Consider the following 20,715-nt stretch of genomic DNA (forward strand, 5'->3'; position numbering starts at 1 on the left):
CGATAGCCACAAGCTACGACTTGTTAGGTCGCTAATTGACAAAGATTCGGGAATAATCGACCACTCACTATTAGACCTGTTCATGGGATGGGCTTGGGCCGGGCTTTTACTCTTCATTAATGGAAATATATTAGGCCCGAGCTCGAGCCCGGCCCGACCAATAGGCTTACAACTAGGGCCCGAGCTCGGCCCTAATAAAAAGCCGGAAGCCCGACCTAATACAAAAATTAGAATTTTCCCTATTCAATAATCAATATAAATTAGAATTTATTTACATAAAAAAAGAATATAAATTCAAAACTTATTTACATTAAAAAAGAATATAAAGAAGGGAAAAAGGATGTGGAAAAGAAGGGTTCGACTGGAAAAATAAGGGAAAGAGGTGAAAAAAAGAGGGGTATTCGACTAGGGTTTTTAGGTTTAATTATAGGTCGGGCCGGGCTATTTTGGCAAATCCTGGGCTCGGCTTGAATTTATTGCGGGTCAGGCTTTTTGGCCCGAGGTTAAACCCATGGGCCCATATACCTGTTCAAGCCCTTATGGGGGCCGGGCCGTTGGGCCAGGTCTAGTCACTATAATCTGATGGTTATTAATTGATCACGTATATCTCATTTGCCGCCAACCGCGTCACTGAACTCATCACTTTTACTCACTTTCCCGATTTTTCTCTCATTGCTTCGAGAGCGTTGGGCTCTTTTTTTTTTTTTTTTTAGGCGGGCTCATTTCAAGAAGAAAACCTTTCACATATTTTTTACGGGTAAAAGTAAAACCCTTCATATCTTCCCTCCCAGGAAAACTGGAAAACCGAAATCACGGTATCTCTGCCGCTGCTTTTAATATTTGAAGAATCTCGGAAGGTAGAATCCTCGAACGCTCGCTTAGAAGGTAAGCTTCTTTTATTTCCTCCGTTGAAGATTCAGTCGGTTGTTCTTTGGTGAATATCTGCAACTATTTTGCTGGATAGGTTTAATTTCTCTCATTTGCTATATCTACCCTTAAACGACAATTCTATACCGACTTTTATATGAACGTTTCAATTTACGAGAGCACTTCTTGGTATCCCTAGACTCCGAATTAATGTCTTCCGAGTCTGTTCTTTCGTTTTAACTATTTCCACACGAGCCTTGTACAATTTTCCCCATTTCTTAGCAGATGCTTATCTTCTTATGCATATTTAATTTTATTTAGGGCATTTGAGAATCATGGGTAAAAGTAGGGTGACATTCATGTTATGTGATGTGTAGTTTGTTACCGGTGTGTTGTAAAAGAGTAGCATGGATATAATCTTGGTTGAATGTAATCTTGATGTATTTTCTTAGGTCATTAATTGAGGATATACCTAGAAGAAAAATAAGTTGGAGGGGGGAAGAATAATCAATTCCCTCTATTAGATAGACGATGGCATCTTCGGATGATGAGGATGAAGTTGTTCCACAGTCAGTTGCCAATTACCATTTTGTGGATGCCAAGGATGAGCCCATATCATTTTCGGTTTTGCCTATTCAATGGGACAAGGATGAGAGTGCGGATGATATCAAACAACATATATTCTTGCATGGAACTGCGGATGGACTCCAGAAAATCTATAAGCAAGTCACAGCATGGAAGTTTGATATATCGCATGGGCAACCTGAGATTTCTGTGCTCACCAAGGAACGTAATTGGATAAAGCTTCAAAAGCCAAGGAAGAGCTTTGAGGACACAATCAGGACAACCATGATCACTGTTCATTGCCTTCACTATGTGAGGAAAAATCCGGAGGCATCAGGAAAATCTGTCTGGGAACACTTGTGTAAAGTTTTCATGTTCGTGTGCTACTATTATCATTTTGGTTCGTTGTCATTATTTCTGGTTGGTTACATGAATTTAGTGATTCTTGTTCAATGCAGCTCATATGATCTTAGACCTTCTGAGAATGATCTCTTGGATCAAGTGCCTTTAATAAGTGTAGCTAGCCAAAGAGATGAAGTGCTAGCGAAGTCCAAGGTTTGTTTTACCTTCTTATAGTTATATTCATATATTTGTATTTACTTCTACACATTAAATTATCGTTTGGTTTGTTATAATAGTTCATACAATTACTCCTCCTGTAAATAATTACTCCGGCATCTGATCTCTGAGTAGTTTGGTTGCACATTGTTGACTGGAATATTCTTATCTTCTTTTTCATCTTCTGATCTCTGGCACTTTTCAATGATTGCATTTCTTATCTTCTTTTTCATCTGTTTTTATAGGTAATAGCTTTCATTTGCTGAGTCCCTGAAAAAAGTGCCTTTTATTTTCTAAAAGAATCAAAGTTTTGTTACCAATAAAAATCCATAAAAAAAACCATATATAAGCATAGAAGTGCAAAAAGGGCAGATAATGTTAACAGTTTTTGCACTTTGCCGTTGCTCTTTGTGGCATGCCTTTTTTAATGCTTTAGAGGTGTTAATCTCTAAAATTGAGAATGATGGTAGAGCATAGATTATTGACTTTACTGTTTTTCCCAAGTCCAACATGTTTCTCTTACTTGTGCTTTGACACCATGAAGGTATTGATCCCCATCCTTAACAATGTTGATCCGAATGTCTTGATTGTCAAGATCCAAAATTTTCCTAGGAGTGTTTCAGAAGAAAATAAATGTTTTCAATAAAAAAAGAAAATAAACGCTTTTGTTTGCTCCAGATTCCAGAAAGAGAGACTCCTGATGCATGTACCCTTAAGTATGCAATCTATTAATTGGTCTTTGGCCACAGAGAGTCTATTAATCATTTTCTTTTATCCATTTTAGCTTTGTTTTTGAAAAACTTTGAGCTGAGTCTAGTTTTGTTGCTGAAATTTGAAAACATGTTATTAAAAAAATGAAGATATGTCTTTGCTTTATGTGTTATTCAGATTTCACTTTATCAGAGCTATCACTGTTCCCTCAGTGTTTGTAGATGCTATCACTGTATGCAAATCCTCCTTTGGAGATGCTATCACTGTTCCCTCATTGTTTGTGGCAACTCATGTTAAGCTCTCATATGTACTTTTTTCGTTTAATTAGGAAGAAAGGAATGCTGAAGTTTAGTACAACAAATCAGATTTTGGGTGGTATACTGGTAGACATTGTACACACCATATGAGCAGTCAATTGTTTTGAGTTTTGTCTAGTGCTCTAATGTAAATGATCATTAATGATGATATAGATTGTGGTTAGATGGATGAAGCACCATGCTAAGGGATCTTGGAGGTTTCTGGAATCTGGATCATGTTAGAGAGATAATATCAGCATAGGATTGAATCCCTCTTTCCATGGGATTTTGAAGTCATGCAATTATTGTCTTGTTTGAGAGTTAGCTTTAAGGGATAATCCTTATTTTTTTCAAAATTTTCTTTTACTTGAAATAGATGTAGAAGAATAGAGTGCTAGAAGAAGAAGAAGCATTACTGCCCTGAAACAATATGTACTTAAATAAAGAGGAAATTACAGGACCGCCCTTCAAGAAATTACATAAATACAAGAACTATATATTTCTACACTCTTGTTCAAGTGGAGTATAGATATCAATCATGCTTAACTTGCGAAAAACACAACCCATCTTTTTTTAGTTATTCCCTTAGTTAAGATTATCAGTCAATTGTTCCTTGGTCTTGACATATGGAAGGCATATTTCTTTTTAAGTCAATCGTCTTTATAATACAATGCCAGTCAACCTCCACATGTTTAGTGCAGTCATCTACTAGAATAGACTGTGAACAATGCTACTAGCAGCCTTGTTATCATAATAAAGTCTTATAGGATGACTAGGAGCAAAGTCTTTTTTTTTTTTTTTGATAAATGATAGAAATTTTATTAGAGTATAATCAAGTATCACATGATTACAAAGTACATCCGGCGGAGGCGTGAGATGCAGCCCCAGCCATATAAACTGATTACAACTGAGCCCAGAATAGTTCAGACTTATGCACCCCCTGTTTTGCAACAAAATCAGCTATCCTGTTAGCTGACCGCCTTTCCCATTGGACTGAAATTGTCATATCTCTGACCAGCCACTTAAATCTTTTCATATATTCTTTATATTTCCAAATTACAGTTTCAGGTTCCTTCAACCACCCTATTACCAGTTTAGAGTCCCCTTCAACTAACAGTCTATCATAATTTAAGTCTTTAGTAATCTGTACTCCCTGCAAGTCAGCTTGGAACTCTGCAAAAACCGAGTCCCCTACTCCAACTGGACCTGAAAACACAGCAACAACATGACCTTCATAGTTTCTAAAGACCCCCCCTATACCAGCTGGGCCTGGGTTCCCTAGGCTGCTGCCATCAAAATTCAGTTTGATGAATCCTTCATCTGGTGGTTTCCAGCCCACAACAGGTTTAACCCTTATAGCAGAACTTCAAGCTACAACTTCCAAATTTCTCCACATATCATCAAAGGAGAATTCAGAGAATAACTTTAGGGACTTGGCCCACATTAAAGCTCTATATAAAATGCAATCCAGATCTGCTTCCTTATTTCTTTCTTTATCATTGAACACTGCCATTCCTTTCCTCCCACACCGTCCAAATCAATGCCAGCCCTAATACATCACAAAATTTTACCCCTTGTCTTTGGCCAACTGGAGGTCATTGGTTCAAAGAGACTTCTCATTTGAGTAGGCAAACTCTACCTGTGACTAGAGCAAAGTCATTCTCTTTCACCAATAATCTCAGTCAATGTAGTTTTGAAATACCATTGACCATAGACCTAAATTTAGCTTAAACACTTAGTCTTGTCACCACATTCTGCTTTTTTACTCCATGTCACAAGATTTCCTCCTAAAAAAGTGCAGCAGCTTGAATTATAGTTCTAGTCATCTAAGTAACTAGTCCAATTAAACAACGTATGCTTCTAGCCCTAGATGTCCATGATTAGAAAATAGTAATCTTGTACCATAAGAGGGTTCAAATATTTAAGAATATTCAATAGCTTCTAAATGGGGAAACATGCATATGTTGACTTGTCATTCCTAATTGTATAACATTGTTTGGTCTTCTTAGCGGTGAATATTACAATCGATCTACTAACCTTTAATACACCCCTTCATCTTTCTACAGTTTCTTCATTTGTGCCATTGAGATGATGATTACCCCTATGAAAAGAACATACCTTTCTTAGACTATGCAACCTCTATACTAGGAAAACACTTATGGTAGCCAGATCTTTTTATCTAGCTACAAAAGTCTTGAGCTGATGAATTTCCTCATGAATATTACTTGTCACTACAACACCACCAACATACATGATTTGTGTTGAAACTCCCACTTGACAAATAGAGTATGATCTGCATGGCTTTGTGTGTTCACAAATCTTATAGGTGCTTTGCTGAATTGGTCCCCTACAAGCTCTAGGAATTCTTTTAGGCTTCTAGCTCATAGATAGACTTCCTTAACTGGCTAACCAAGTAATTCAACACTTGGAGGTAAAAGCATATAGACTTCTTCCTGTAGATCACCATGTAAGAAGCCTTTTTTTTTGATAAATATGTAAGAATCATTCTTCACATCCGGTTGATACAAAGGTTAAGATTGATTAATTACAATAGTTAACAAAATTCTAATAGAGTTTGTCTTTGTGACGGGGGGAAAGTTTTAGTACAAAGGTTAAGCTTTACAATGAAGGCCTATCTACACCCCACTAGTTCCTTTCCTTTTGGTTAAGGGTGCAACTTTTGCGGGTTAGGGTTGGGATTTTGTCAAAATTTCAATGGGCCCAACCCGAAGCCCGAGTCCTAAACAGTGTAAACTGTTAATTCCGGCCAACCCGATCTGCTCCCCTACTTTTGGTAGATCCAACAAATCCCAAGTTTAATTTTAATGAATGCCTCCATCTCACTATTTATAGTTGCTTTCAACTCTGGTTTATATAAGGCTTTAGAAACATTTATAGGAAAAGGAATGAAAGAGATGGCTATAACAAAGGTCTTATAAGATGGAGATGAATTAGAGTATGAAACAAATTAGGAGATAGGGTGTAAAGTACATTTTCTAACACCTTTTCTTTGGATAATAGTAGACCTGGCAATTGGGTAGGCGGGTCGTGTCAAGACACTTTTGGGTTGATTTCGGGTTGGGTCAGCAAATGCTATACTCTAACCCTAAATGTTCGTGTTAGGGTTGACCCATTGGCCAATTTGGGTCAACCCTAAATATAACTGAAATTTCAAAATAATAAAGAAAATGCACATGAAAAATGCCAAAACTAAAGCAACTAACCTTAAAAATGAAGAGTCTAGTATTAGAGGCCATTGACTTCAAGTTCATGTCCAATCAATCTCCCTGTTTCCAGATCAATCTAGTGTGTGGGTAAAAGATCTGGATTTGTTTAGAATGCCACGAAGACCGTAAGGTAGATAACTCAAATGAAGAGTCTAGCATATAGAGGCCATCGACTTCAAATTTATGTCTAATCAATCTCCCTGTTTTCAGATATTAGAGCACACAATGATCAGGAAATGATAAATGTTACTTTACAATTAGTTTGTTTGGTAATATGGCTAATGGACAGTAAAGTAGTTGATAATCGAGGAATATGAAGAACAAATGGTAGCATAAGATTAGAATCTAGTTGAGCATCTCCCTTTCGAAAGGTCAAAGAAAGGGATCCATTATGCAATTCTGACATTATTCTTTCCCAATAGAGAGCGGTAAGGTGAAAAGAGAGGGCTACCTAGGTTACCTGAATCAATGACCTGAGAGACATTATAAGCATTAGTAAAGGTACTAAGGTTACCTGAATGAACAAAGGTTGTAGAGGCACTACCATTGTTTGTCTATGTGTTTAGTAAAAAGGTGACACGTGTGTCAATTTCCTTGGCGATATGCAGATCAAGGAGACCGTGACATAATTAAAACAGAGCAAAACTTTAGACCATAAACACTACTTTCTGGAAATGGTGGCAGAACAGAAGTAGAAACAAATTTCTAGAAAACTCAATATTCCATAAAAAATTCTGAAATCAAGTTTGTTCATCAGAAAAATATGATGTGACTCAGCCCCAATTGGTCTCTTTTGCAAATAACTTGCCTAATGTTTTCCATGATCAAAGAAAAAAACCACATACCTTTTTTTTTATGATTTTTGTAAGAAAATATCAATTCTCATTACATGGCGTTCTGATCATTATAGAAATGTCCCAAAAATCACACTTGATTAAAAGTAGGGCTTCTACGACCTGTCTTCATATCATCCCCTCATTACCTGTATGGATTGAAACTGGGTCAATAAAGACAGCAGAACCCTAGGGTCTCCTTCTTTGGCACCAACTTGAAATATATGTAAACGAAATATGAGTGCTAGTAAATTATCAAAAAAAAGAGTGCTAGTACAAGAGATTGAAAGACTGAATTGGGTGTGTTAACCTTGGCTGGCCCTCAAACAATATAAACCTAACTCAAAAAAAGAAGAAATTACACTATTGCCCTCCAAGAAATAAACTAAATGCAAGAATTCTCTACTACATGTTTCTACACTTTTCTTTCTGCATGCTTTCCACTCTTTTTGATACACCTTTTTTGTAGAGGACTCTCTTTTCAGGCCATATGGCTCACCCTTGTGTGATGCATGACTTGGGTTTGTCTACCTACCTTTGAACGATTTGATACTAATACAATATGTACTTTTAATTTTATAATTGTTACTGCTCAAAAAAAGAAGAAAATCATTATTAGTAGAAAAATTATTTAATCAATATCCTATGAAAAATCATGTAATAAGTTCTGCAACTCATTGACACATTCATAGGCTGTTTAAAAGGAAAAAATGGGTTCCATTAGGCAAGAAAAACCAGAAAAATAGGGGAAAAGTCCAAAGTAAGGAATCAGAGCACACATACAATGCATGGAGGGAGCATAACATCCAACAAAAGAGGTGATTAAATTGCATAACTCATTGACAATTAAAGAGGTGTTCTACAATATAAATGCTTCTGTTTTCAGTGGTTTTTGATATTGCCACATCAGCAAGAAAACAAAAAAAAAGTTTTTGAACTGTGTTTTTGTATTGAGAGCCAAACCTCCTACCAAGGAAAAACCGGAGGGGAAGAGTCTGCTATGTTATCATAGAGGGATTTGAGAGAAAATTAATCCTCTTTGGACCATTTCCAAATTCTTTCATCTTGCTGATCCAGAGAAGGCTTTTGGGTCATGAAAGATGATGGGATATATTGAATGATACAAAACAAAATCATGTTTTTCAAACTGGAAATTTGGGAACACGTTTTTGGTTTCAGTTTTAGAAATGAAAAAAAAAAAAACATATTAGAACCAAGAACATGTTTTCCATGCTTTTTTTTTTTTCTGTTTTAAGTAACAATTTGTTTTCAAACCAATCGTTTTAATTTGTTTCTGGAACTCACAACAAGGAAAACAATTCACATTGAAGAATAACTCCTAAAAATACAAACCACCACATAAACTGAAGATGTGCCAAAAATTTTGGGAAGATTGGAGGAAGGATGTCTGAAGATTGGAGAAGATCTTAAGATAGAAGCTAAAACTTTTGTCTTTGAGATGACAAAACTAAAGGATTCAAGTACTTTGAAGATTACAGAGGTGAAGAGGGCTGTTGTATTATTGGGAGGGGAAGTGATTGGATGTTTCAAAAACTGGGTTGGTGGTGCTTTTGCAGCAAGGTGAAGTCTTGATCGGAAGAGTTTGAAAGATATTGGGCTTAGAGAAAGGAGAACCAAAAAGGAAGGTATTTGGCTTTGTATGAGGGTTTTTTTGGGGGTTGGGGGGGTGTGGTAGACAACTACTGTGTTTCCCTGAATGTAAGAGAAGTTCAGGTTGGGGAGAGGTCTCAAAAACTCTTCAGGAGTTTCTGCAAAGCAAGGAATTTGAAAACAGGGTATGTTTCGTGACTCAACACAAAGAAGACCTTTCAATCAAAGTGGCCTGCTGATTGGGAGCAGATTATCCTAGCGACTGGAAATGGTGTGCATAAACTGGTGATTGATAGATCAAGGAAAAATGGGAGGACAGATTCGTCATCTTTGCTAAGCAAGAAGTGAGAGATTGGACAAGACTGGGAGAGGATATTTGTAGACATTTTAATTTGAAAATGCTGATTATAATCACCCCTTTGACAGGAGTACAACAGTATTAGATGTTACTGAGGAGACAGGAGTACTCATGATGGTCAATTGATGATTTCAAAATGGTGCTTGTTCTTAAATGCTAAGGAAAGATGCTCAGGTGATGGAGTGATTGTAATGGTGCTGGGGTTGCCATTTCACTTGTGTCTGAAAGAAATACTTCAATCATTAGCCTCTGTTTGTGGGGGTTGGCTGGAAGAAGTGTTTCTGGGTGATCTCCATTTGGTTACAATGAGGATAGGAGTAAGACCTGAATGCAACCTCAAAAAAGGTGGAGTTGTGCTTGAATGATTTTTTTTTGTCAGCATGTGGTTAGCAACCTCCATTGAAGCTTCCATGTGGAACGATGATTGCAGGAAGGAATCTGAAGAGTTAGAATTGGCTGCCTTAAGATTGCATGATCTTGCAAAGATTAGAGCAATGCTTGGAGAAGGAATTGAAGCACACCATTTTACTAAAAATGGAAGACCTCATGGTTCTTCTCAGTCATTGGATGGGAGATCTTTCGTACAGGTGCTTGTGATTGAGATGCCTGTTCAGTCTTCTAATGGTCCATGTTTTGGCATGTGCTTAAGGATGTTGAAAAGATGCATGGTGTTGGTTCAAGCCAAGGTTGGTTGTGAGATCCTCTTTTGACTAAGGCCCAGACGTGTTATGGTGAGTCATAACATGCATGGTGATACTTTTGTTTGGCCAGCTAGTGGGCCAAGAGGGTTTTTGCCTCATTCCAATTTTAATAATCAATTAGTTAATTTTGGGCCTGGTTGCTGTGTCTAGGTGTTCGATCAACCAAAATTATTAGGCAGGAAGGGTTAAGGTCAGTTGGAAAGGTAAATAGGCAGTGGCCTCTGGTTTGGGGTAGATGGCGGACAGGACTTACTGTCCATTGTTGTCTTCTTTGATACTTTTTGGTTGTATTAACAGGTTATAGAGTGAGAGCCAGGATGATGCTTACATCTGGGTTGTTACCAAGTATGTTCACAGTGCTCACGATGGAGTGGCAAAGAAGATGATCATTGATCTGACAGAGAAGGGTAAAGAAACTGGATTTGGAATTGCTGAAACAAGTGTGAGAATCCAGAGATGATGTTTGGGGGTAATGAAGAGTTGGAGACCACAACCCAGGTAAGGAATGATGATCTAGGGTTGAAGCAACGAATTTGGCAGTGCAAGTATGCAAGAGACTAAGACTGAAGATATTTTCTTTACGAGAGTAAGTAACTGAAATTTGTTAGAAAAACAAAAGAGGAGAAGATGTACAGGAGGACTAGGGGAAACTCTAGCGGACTACAAAGGTAGCAGCCTATTACTATATAAAATACCTAAAAGAAAACCAACATTTGCCAATCCATCTGCTATTGAGTTTAGATCCCTCAGAATCCTGAGCAAGTTAACACTTTAGCCTTGGTAGAGTAGCCAACACTAAATTCTAACTATTCAAATATCTGTAAGAGTAGCCAACACTTTAGCCTTGGTAGAGTTAGCAATTCTAATTAGCCCACTATAGGCCCAACAAATACTTCCCCTGCCATCTCTTAAAACTCCTCCAATACTAGCTACATTGGGACTGGCTGAAGCACTTCTATCAAAATTTAAAGTCCTCTCTCCTTCCCATCTCATGAAAGGGCCTAATATATGTTGACTGAAGCAGTTGGGGAAGCTGGTAAATAGTTTTGAGATTTCTTATTGTAATTTGGGATCTGAGAGTTTTCAAGTTCTCAGGGGGGTTTTAAGGGATTCTCTAGTGATTGGTGGAAATAATTTCACATTTAAAATGAGATGCTATGGGAGTTTGGGTTTGCTTGCTTTTGATATCTTTGCTGTAGTCAGGGGTTCTTTTGCTCTGATGTTTGTGGGTTTTGTGGTCTAGTATAATAAGGTTCTTCCGTGTTTTCTCTCAGGTGACTTCTGGTCACCTTTCTTTTATCTTTTTTATTTTGCTTTCTTAATTAATTTTTTTTTTTATTACAAAAGGCCCAGCTTGTTATGTCTGTTTTTTATACATTTGCATTTTGTTTTGTTGTTAACAATTGCTTTCTTTGTCATGTTTTGGCAATTGATGGGCTGCTAATTTTGGCCTTAACTATATTTATTTCCACAAGTTACTGTTGTTGGCATTGTGGTTTATTCTTTTCCTATGTGATCCCTTGCTTATTGTTTTCCTCGTTTGGATTGGGAGGTCAGGGGTCTATCATTTAATTTGATTTTAGTGGAAAAGATTGCGAAGGAGGTTGAGGCTGAATTTAAATGGGTCCGAAGAAGTGCAAATGGGCTAGCTGATGTCTTAGCAAAACAGGGGGCATTGAGACAGCAACTATTTTGGGCTGCATTGTAATGAGGGATAGAATAGAGTGATTAAAGGGATCAACAGTCCCATCACCAAGTTGTATGAACTGTTTACAATCTGAAATTTAATAAAATACATGTTTACTGATAAAAAATGATTTAATTTGATTTTTTAATCCAAAAGTATTCCATTCCATCTTGCACATGTTTCATTGTTGTGATGATTCTATCGTTGACAGTTTCTACTTGGATTTCTTGAGGAGAAGCCCAGGAAGAAGACAGCATTTAATGAGGTTATTACTGTCTTCACTCGATTATTTTCTTTTATTGTTTCTTTTTTTTTTTTTCTCTTAATTCGTTCAATCTATTGAATCCTATAACTGAAGAATTTGTTCAGCAGGATTTCTTGGTTCTTTCAGACACAAAAAATCCATTTATTGTTGATGATGAAGAAGAATCTGAGGGTGATCTTTTTGATTCTGTTTGTGCAATTTGTGATAATGGTGGTGAACTTTTGTGGTATGACCTCCTTGTTTATTGGTTTGACCTTTGCTGCTTTAGTTCTTTCTTGATTGCATCTTCTTATCAGAACTTGTATTAGCAAAAGAAAACTTGATGTTCCTAATATGAGGTTATTTTGTGTGTCTGTGCACACATGTGTGCATCTAAATGGATTGCTGGGGTCTTTAAGGGTCAACAATCTATGGGTATATATTACTTGTGACTTATATAACTTTATGTGTGATGTGATGTAAGTTACTGAAACCTTCATGGTGTGAGCCTCATGAATGAGTCTTAATCCTGATGAACATTTTCCTTTTCCTAAGTGACAAGGAAAAATGAATTAAAGGAAGAACAAGGATAACAAACTTCAGAATTAATAATCCCTGCTATAAAATGTAAAGTTAGAAAATGCATGAAAATGTGTTAATGAAGCTTGGTCTTTTTTGTTTATGTAAAATTGAAAAACAATGGTTTAATGATTAAATTTGTCAAAATAAGGGACATTCTGATATTTTTTTGATAATAAATAAAAAAATTAATAATCAAAATAAGATTATAACCAAGTGATGTTGAGGGATCACCCCCCCACCAAAAAAAAAAAAGAAGATAAAATTGTTCATAACCTTCATCCCCCAAATTCTAGATCCAATAAAGCCCAAATGTTACATTCAAAATATTCCTTTGTGATAACCATCAAATTCTGGAAGTAGAATGACCCAAATCTCCCAGAAGATGATTTGATCCCTGTGTTTTGACTGGCCTTCAAAATTTCATTTGCTTCTTTCCTTCCAAATCTCGCAGAAAATAGCAAATGAATGCAGCTCCACATATCAAGGCTGAACAGGATAAAGTAATTCCCCTGGACATTGAAAAAAACACCCAACAAAAAAGTGCATCACATTCTTCTCTTCAGCTAGACTGAGATAACATCTCCCTGCCATCTAAATTCCCCTTTCTTTAATATGGTCTTTCACCAGTCATGCAAAGGCTTCCATTCTAGGAGGCACAGGATTCCCCCAAACCCCTTTAACACTTGATTTCTCCACCTGATTTCTTGCCAAAGCATTATAGAAAGATTGCACTGAGAAGACACAATTCCTGCTCTCAAAAATCTTATATCCATCTCATCTCCCAACTTGAAAGAGATAATTCAAGAAGGCTGATTGGAAGCTCATGATTCCTTTCCACACAGACCCCGTAGGAAGACTTAACCTTGTTTGAATCCCACCCAAATTCCAGTACACCATAGTGACCATACTTGCATGCTGCAACCTTCCTCCATAAAGAGTTCCATTCTTCCCCAAACCTCCAAAGCCACTTCCTCAATAAAGCCTGATTAAATAGCCTTATTCACCTTATCCCAAGACCACAATCTTTCTTATCTGTTATCTCTACACAGCCAGTTCCATTTGACTAAATGATTTTTCTTCTCCAATCCCTTTATACTCCGTAATAAATCGCTTTGCATTTTCTCTATTGTCTGTCTCTTCCACCGATAGGAATCTTAAGCAATGAAAGGTTGTACATTGGAAGCATTTTATCGTCTCTATAAAAAATTGGCTGCCAAGTAGATGAAACAGAGGTTTTTGCAACAATAAGCAAACCCTGATAAGTAATTGGAAACTCACCCACCAAACACCCCAAAGAAGCTGCAGTCTTCCAATGATGTTTGAGAGATATCTCCAATCCCTATCTTAACACTCTTATCTACATTTATTTTCTGAGCTACCAAAATTTCAAAGCACTTGAGAATGACCCTCAAATTGATTACTTGATCAGCTGAAGCTTCCAGGAAAGTTAAGGTGTCATTTGCAAACTGAAGATATGAAATTTGGTGTCACTTCCTCAACCTTTTAGGTTACAACTGGGTTGCCTCAGAGAGTATTTTGGATTTTATTCAGCAGTGGCAAGGTTGGGGACTCAGTAAGAGAGGCAAGGTTTATGGGCAAACAATTGTTCATGCAGTGATGTGGGGTGTTTGGGAAGAAAGGAACAATCAGATCATTGGCAACAGGACCAGAAATCAGAAAGACTTAATTTCTCAGTTCTCACATTACTCACATAGGTAATTTGTGGGTCTCTAGTTCTGAGCTGTTTAATGGTGTTCCTGGTAGTGACCTGAATAGCAACTTGTTGAACTTTTTATTTTCCTCCCCCAGGCCACTTTTCATTCCTCGTGGCCTTGCGATAAGAGGGTAGGGGGTGTTTGACCTTATACTTCAATGACAGTGCTACAGGCAATCCAGGGTTAGCTGGTATTAGAGGAGTATTTGGAGATAGGCTGGCAGTGTTTGCTGGGCTTATAGTGGGCCGGTTGGGGTTGCAGATTCTAAAAGGCTGAGGTTTTGGCTGCTCTTACTGCCTTACTGGTATTCACATTGCTAAAGATTTGGGATTATGGAATCTAACCATTTTATGGGTCTCTGCTAATACCACCAAGTTGCTCAGTGAGAAGGTTGGCCACACTTGGAGACTGGATCATTAGTCATTACTTGGCTGAGGCTAGAGACACTCTGGATTCAATGCTTGTAAATATGTCCTGGGTTCTGAGGGGTTTAAATTCTGTAGCAGACAGATGGTTTAGCTAAATCTGGTGTTTTGTTTGGATGTAATGTTTGGTAATAGTTCTCTTTGTAGCCCGTTTGGCTTCTTTTTTAACTTTTTTTTTTTGTTGTACATCTTCTCAGGTACTTCTTCCTCTAATTCAATTTCAGTTATTTTCTCTCCCAAAAAGTCTAAGAGCGTAGGCATGCAGAACACCATTGGATAATGTTTCTAGTCCATGATTTAAATGCGAAGCAGGGTAACTGCCAACAGTGACCGAATGCACCCAAAAGTTGTGTGTGGGATCAAAAGCAGTGCATGGCTTAGTACTGCATCCCTATCTTCTTTCAGAATAGACTATACTGAAATGACATGACTAAACATGACAAACGGATATCCTCACAACCACACTTTTGTCATGATTTTCTAAAAGGCAATCGGATAAAGACAAAATAGTAAAGTATCAAATTCCAGAAATGTCCAAAGTCCAGACATTTCGGAGATAGGTAGAAACTTCTAAATGTCCCGAAGATGGGCAGGAGTCCAGACACCAGAAATCCATAATCACAGGATCCAGGATACTCGGTCTCTTCTCCATTACTACTCTCACTTAGAGTATCAGGACTCCTTGCTTCTCACCATTGCCTTACACTAAATTATTGACTTGTAATGTTTCCAAGTTAATTCTTTATACATTAGAACTCATTCAGTTTACTATAGTGCTGTGAAGGAGGTTAGGTTGTATAATAAGTAGGCATATAGAAATAAGTGAGACTCAAAATAAATTAATGTAGGAACCATCGAGCTTTTACAAATTTAGAGTTTGTTGACAAGAAAGCTGAAATATTTCTTTATTCATTGCCTTTTTTATGAAATAATATTGTTAATTTTTTTGTAATGTTTGTTAACTTTGTTTTTTTTAATCTCTTTTTATCATGACCCTTCTATCATTGTGTTCCTATATAGTTGTGAAGGAAGGTGCTTCAGGTCATTCCATGCAACCGTAGAAGCTGGTGCAGAATCAGTCTGTGAATCCCTCGGCTTTTCTAACGAGCAAGTAGATGTATGCTCTTCTCACATACTTTTCACTTTCATTCTATTTTCTGTGTTTTGCTCCTTTCTTTCCTTTTCCTGGGTGTTCATAGCAGTATGTATATCTTTTTAGCATGATTTCTTTGCTTGCAGGCAATTCAGAACTTTCGTTGTAAAAACTGTCAATATAATAAGCATCAATGCTTTGCTTGTGGGAAATTGGGCTCTTCTGGCAAGTCTTCTGGTTCTGAGGTATGAGTGTTATCAAACTACATCAACTGGGCTCTACTGGTATGATGCCTTAAGAGTTGTGCACTTCGCTTTGTGAATAGCATGGTAATTAATGATAATTTTGAGGTGGAATGCTAACTGTTATCAAACTACATCAACTTTTATTCTGCTTTCAACAAGTGCAATATCATGCACTTACTGCATGGGCCTAAAGCAATTAATTACATCCTTGCTGTCTTACAATTATAATCTGTATTTTTACACTGTTTTTAGACTACCATGGGACTGTATTGAGTAGGAGTGATCATTTCTAGCCTGGCCTGGCCCACAAAACATTTATATGCACATATGTGTATCTTATTTCATATCATGTTGTATACATGCCATGATATTATGGTGCTTATTGCCCTTGTTTTTGATCATTATGATGTTCTGGATTTTTTATGCCTCTATGAAGTCTCTATTCTTGTTTCAGGGTTTGGTTGTGGTTATTACCCTTGTTTTATTTTGGGATATGGTATTTTTGGTACTTATCTTGATGTTTGCGGTTTTCAGTGAGCAAATTATATTTTTATATTCTATTTGTCTGGTTTCTGATGTCTCTTTTATATACATCGTTCCGTATATGGTTTTCAGGCTTTGTTTTATGGCCTTACGGGTTAGGGAATGTTATGGGTCTTGAAATATAGAAGAGTCCAATTCGCAGGTAGGTAGATGGGTCCACCTAGTTGGTCAACAAATCAGTTGGTTATTGTGCAAATTGTGTTAAGTTGGGGGTGTATGGGATGTAGGTTTATTGGTTTAATCTTAGATTCAGTTATTTGTTTGCTATTTTGTAGGTCGTGTGGTTTGTGGAGTTTGGGTGTAAATGGCTATTTAAGTCCATTTGGATAATGAAGTCAGTAATGGGATTTTCCACCCAAAACAACTTTATATGTTGTTTTTTATGTATTTCGAGGTTCTGGGATCCCTTGAAGCATCCCATCTTGTTGTGTGCAATCTAGGCTCATAGCAAATGGTATCATATCAGAGCATGTGTTCTTGGTTTATTGCCGGTAACACAACTCTGTATCCCTACCAAAGCTAAACCACTACCATCTTCCATATCTTTCACTTCCTTGCTCCATTCCTGAGTTCTATCTCACCACCATTCATCATACAACTTGAATTTGCAGTGGTCTCCTAGAAGTTGAGGAAATAAAGGAGGCAGTGTTTTCAATGGATAGAACAAAGGCTCTGGGTTCAGATAGGTTCACAATGGCATTCTATCAGGACTGTTGGAAAATCTTGGAGAAGGATCTAATATTAGTGTTTGAAGAGTTCCATAGCAGGGGGTAATTAATCGGGGCTGAATTCCACCTTCATTGCTTTGGTACCAAAGAAGAGAGATGCTACACATCCAAAAGACTTTAGACCAATCAGCTTGGTCAATAGACAGTACAAAATAATTGCAGAAGTGTTGTCTCTTTAAGCAAGTTCTCCCTTTGTGAAGGGAAGACATATTTCAAACTAAATCCTAATTGCAAATGGGAGTGTAGAGGCCTTAAAAAAATCAAAGAAAAGAGGAGTGCTTTGTAAACTGGATCTAAAAACGGTTTATGACTTGGTGGACTGGTCTTTCTTGCTGCAAGTGATGAGTAACTTTGAACATCGGATCTGTCGAAGCTGTTGCTGCTTGCTGTGTTGTTGATGGGCAATGACAAATTATCGGTTGTAATGGCGAGAAGAGACAGAGAAATCTCGAGAGCTTCTCATACAAGTCATTGGAGCTCCCAACGATGACGCTTCCTCAAAACCTTCTTCCTCATTTACTCCATCGTCTCATCATTCTAGTCGAGAACATAAGAGTTGGAATGGAATATATCTTTCATCGGAAAGATGGAGAAAGGAGAGAAAGGGCAAAGTGATGAAGATTTCCAGATGGTGAATAGAATGGAAATTTGAATTGAACATTGAAGCAAATAGATTTCAACTCCTCTTGATTTCCCCAAGAGGAGCTGTTAGAGCTGTTGATGCTTGCTGTGTTGTTGATGGGCGATGACAAATTATCGATTGTAATGGCAAGCAGAGACAGAGGGAGATCTCAAGAGCTTCTCATACTAGTCGCTGAAGCTCCTGACGATGACGCTTCCTCATCTGCTCCATCGTCTCACCATTCCTGTTGAGAGCATAAGAGTTGGAACAGAATATATTCAACTTTCATCAAAAAGATGGAGAGAGGAGAGAAAGGGCAAAGTGATGAAGATTTCTTGATGGTAAACAAATGGAAACTTGAATGGAACATCGGAGCAAAAAGATTGTTTTTCGAACTTGGAAGGGCCAGAGGTAGAAACTTGCTAAAAATAAGAGTGGATAGAAAGGTGATGGTTCTATTACACGAGGAAGTCGTGTTGTTGTTGAAAGGGTTCATTGACGGAGTAATCAACTCCATCAAGACAATAAAATGGAGAAACTCTTTGGAGGTGCTAAGGAAAAGATATGAAGTTAAGGAGGAATGGGAAAGGATGGTTTATTATAGTTGTAGAATACTTTGCCGATAGGAAACAGATGGTACGCATATCGGAAGGGAAGCTGTTACAGGGTTGGATATCATTCGTAGAGAAGCTACAACAGTTCCTTGTCTTTGCATATATGACTTCAAAGGAAGAACAATAACAAACTTTAGAAGGCAGTCTGGAGCATATTCAAAACCAGGTGACGAGTAGTGCAAATGATGAGGACAAAGAAAAATAGACCTCAACTCTTCAAAGTGGAGCGTTTGTAAGTTCAAATGTGACGAAGAAGATGATGGTTGAGGTTGAGCAGAGTGTGTGGGAGCGGAGGTTGGTTATAACAGTTAATAGAGAGGTCAAAGATTGGAGAAAATTGTTAGATAAAGCGGTGAATAAATTGGAATTAAAAGCTGAGGTAGCCATAAAACCATTCTCAAACAGGAAGGTGATTCTACTCGTTGGTGATGAAGTAAAATGGGGCTTCATGACTTTCGAATATGAAGAGAGGCTAGTCCAAGTTAGGAATTTGAAGCCGTTGTGTAATGAGGTGGAGCAATTCTCTGGTAGCTTCCTGCTAAAACTGGTTTGATTGTCGTTCCACCTATGGAATGAGTCCACTATGGCCTTTATAGTGAGGATGGTGGGGGGGGTCTTGGAGGAAATAAAGCTACAAGACTTATAGGCTGTAGAGATTCGGATCCCAGGGGTGAAACTAGAAACTTTGCCTAGATCAATTGAAGTTCTTTCTGGTTAGACCTGGTACAAAGTCTGGCTGATTTTAGAAGTGGAAGCGACTCTTTGGGGACGAAGCTCCAAGGTTGAAGACAATGTTGGAGTGGTGGGCTGGATTACACATGGCACACATTCGATGGTGGGAAACTCTGTTCTTTTGAACATTTCTAAATGGGAAAATGGAAAGTTGGTGAAGCTAAACCAAAATTTAAGTAAGCCAAATAAAGAAAGAAATTCTAATTTTTGGAATTAAAAGAAAAAGAGGAGACTCGGGCTTCATATACTTATGTGGCCAAAAGGGGGAGCAACTTGACCAAAGGTAGAGGTGTTGTCAAATCTGATTCAATTGGAAGGCAATGCGGCCCAACCAAAGTTCAAGACACTGACCCACATGACAACTCAAGTGGTCACGTTGTTCGGGGAAAAGAGGTTTCGATTATAGACGATAGAGCTTGTCTGTCTTCTTCTTCTTTGTTGAATGCGAATGGTCGTATCACCTCCCAGACCCGAAGTTGTGAGCGAGGCTCAAAGGGATCTCTGTAGTTGATTCTTCGAGCTGAAGCAACTTCCGCTAGTGTCATCCATCCCTTACAAGTTCAGATCCAAGGTACACTAGAAATCGACTTGAGGAAAGGGAGGGAGTTGAGAAGGATAAAAAATAGAGAGGGATAAACAATTGGGTGAAAGGACTCACTGTTTAACACAAGAGACGAGAAGGCACTCTTTAGAATCAAGCCAAGGAGATAGGTGAACCCCATTCCCCAAAACAAGGCATGACAGACCACACTAATATCTCTTGCACTCCCCTTCCATACCAGCAAACTCCAGGTAATTGTGTCCTTTCAGGTTGTGTAGTGCCAAATTCAGGTCCCATTCTAGAGGTTGTAGCCTTTGTTGAAGAAGAGAGAAGAGTGAGTAGTGAAGTTAGGGAGAGTAAGGAGAATGGGGAGGCTGGAGGAAGCAAAGAGAAATAAAAGAATTTGAGAAATTCTGTAGAGGTTTTTGGATGAAATTGGAGAGAATTATTTACTGAAGGAAGGGGTAAACTTTGAAAAAAAGCTAGTGAGGATAAAGAAGTTTGGGGGAAAAAGCACGAAGGAGTGAATAAGAAACCCTACAAAGGGGAATCAAGTAGTGAAGGTTAAAAAGTCCGAATGATCTCAAAGTGTTCCTACAAAAAAAGAGAGAGGAAGCAAAGGTAAAAAGGAGGAAGCTGAGTGAGGTTGAAAGACTAATGGGGGATGTGGAAGGAGCTAAAAGCTTTGATATTAATGGGGAGAGAAGGAAAGGAAACAAGTAAGGTCAATAGAGGTTAGGGGTAAATAAGTAGAGAAAATGAAAATAATCACCTAGAATGTTAGGGGTATGGGAAGTGCTATAAAGTGAGCAGTCATTAAAGAGGCAATCAAGAAGATAAATCTAGATGTGGTAGTGTTGCTGGAGATCAAGAGGGTAGGCTTTGATATCTTGTGGGCAAGGAGCGTCTTGAGAGGTAGGGAAATCAGTTGGGTTGCGGCTCCTTCCTGGGGGGCAGTAGGGGGTATGGTGACAATGTGGAAGGATGATGTCCTCACAAGATTGGAGGAATTGATGGGACAATTTACAATTTCAATAAAGTTTAGGCAAGTGGAGGATGGACTTGAGCGAGTTTTAACAAATGTGTATGGGCGAAATGATTATAGAGAGGGAGAAACAATGGGACAAATTGGGTGATATTAGGGGACCGTGGGATGTTGACCACTAGCATGATTGCTGGGAGATATTGGGTGATGTTAGTGATCAAATTCAAAGGCCC

General features: G+C 38.0%; 1 protein-coding gene across 2 annotated transcripts in view; it reads left to right on the forward strand.

Annotated features, from left to right (window-relative positions):
- Positions 1 to 688: 688 nt before the first annotated feature.
- The window catches only part of EDM2 (ENHANCED DOWNY MILDEW 2), a 50,276-nt gene continuing 30,249 nt past the window's right edge, over positions 689 to 20,715 (forward strand). Inside the window, exons 1-7 of one of the 2 annotated variants that reach the window (XM_088964221.1) lie at positions 689 to 885; positions 1,320 to 1,805; positions 1,890 to 1,986; positions 11,625 to 11,678; positions 11,786 to 11,904; positions 15,400 to 15,496; positions 15,619 to 15,717. In XM_088964221.1, coding sequence (XP_088820347.1) covers positions 1,399 to 1,805; positions 1,890 to 1,986; positions 11,625 to 11,678; positions 11,786 to 11,904; positions 15,400 to 15,496; positions 15,619 to 15,717 — 873 coding nt within the window. In that variant the 5' untranslated portion in view covers positions 689 to 885; positions 1,320 to 1,398. Of the gene's footprint in view, positions 886 to 1,319; positions 1,806 to 1,889; positions 1,987 to 11,624; positions 11,679 to 11,782; positions 11,905 to 15,399; positions 15,497 to 15,618; positions 15,718 to 20,715 lie in introns of both variants that reach the window. The other variant, XM_088964220.1, reaches the window with a different exon arrangement.

This window comes from Nelumbo lutea, chromosome 1 (genome assembly GCF_056320005.1).
Source record: "Nelumbo lutea isolate HS-2025 chromosome 1, American lotus-T2T, whole genome shotgun sequence".
In the NCBI taxonomy this organism is placed as follows: Eukaryota; Viridiplantae; Streptophyta; class Magnoliopsida; order Proteales; family Nelumbonaceae; genus Nelumbo; species Nelumbo lutea.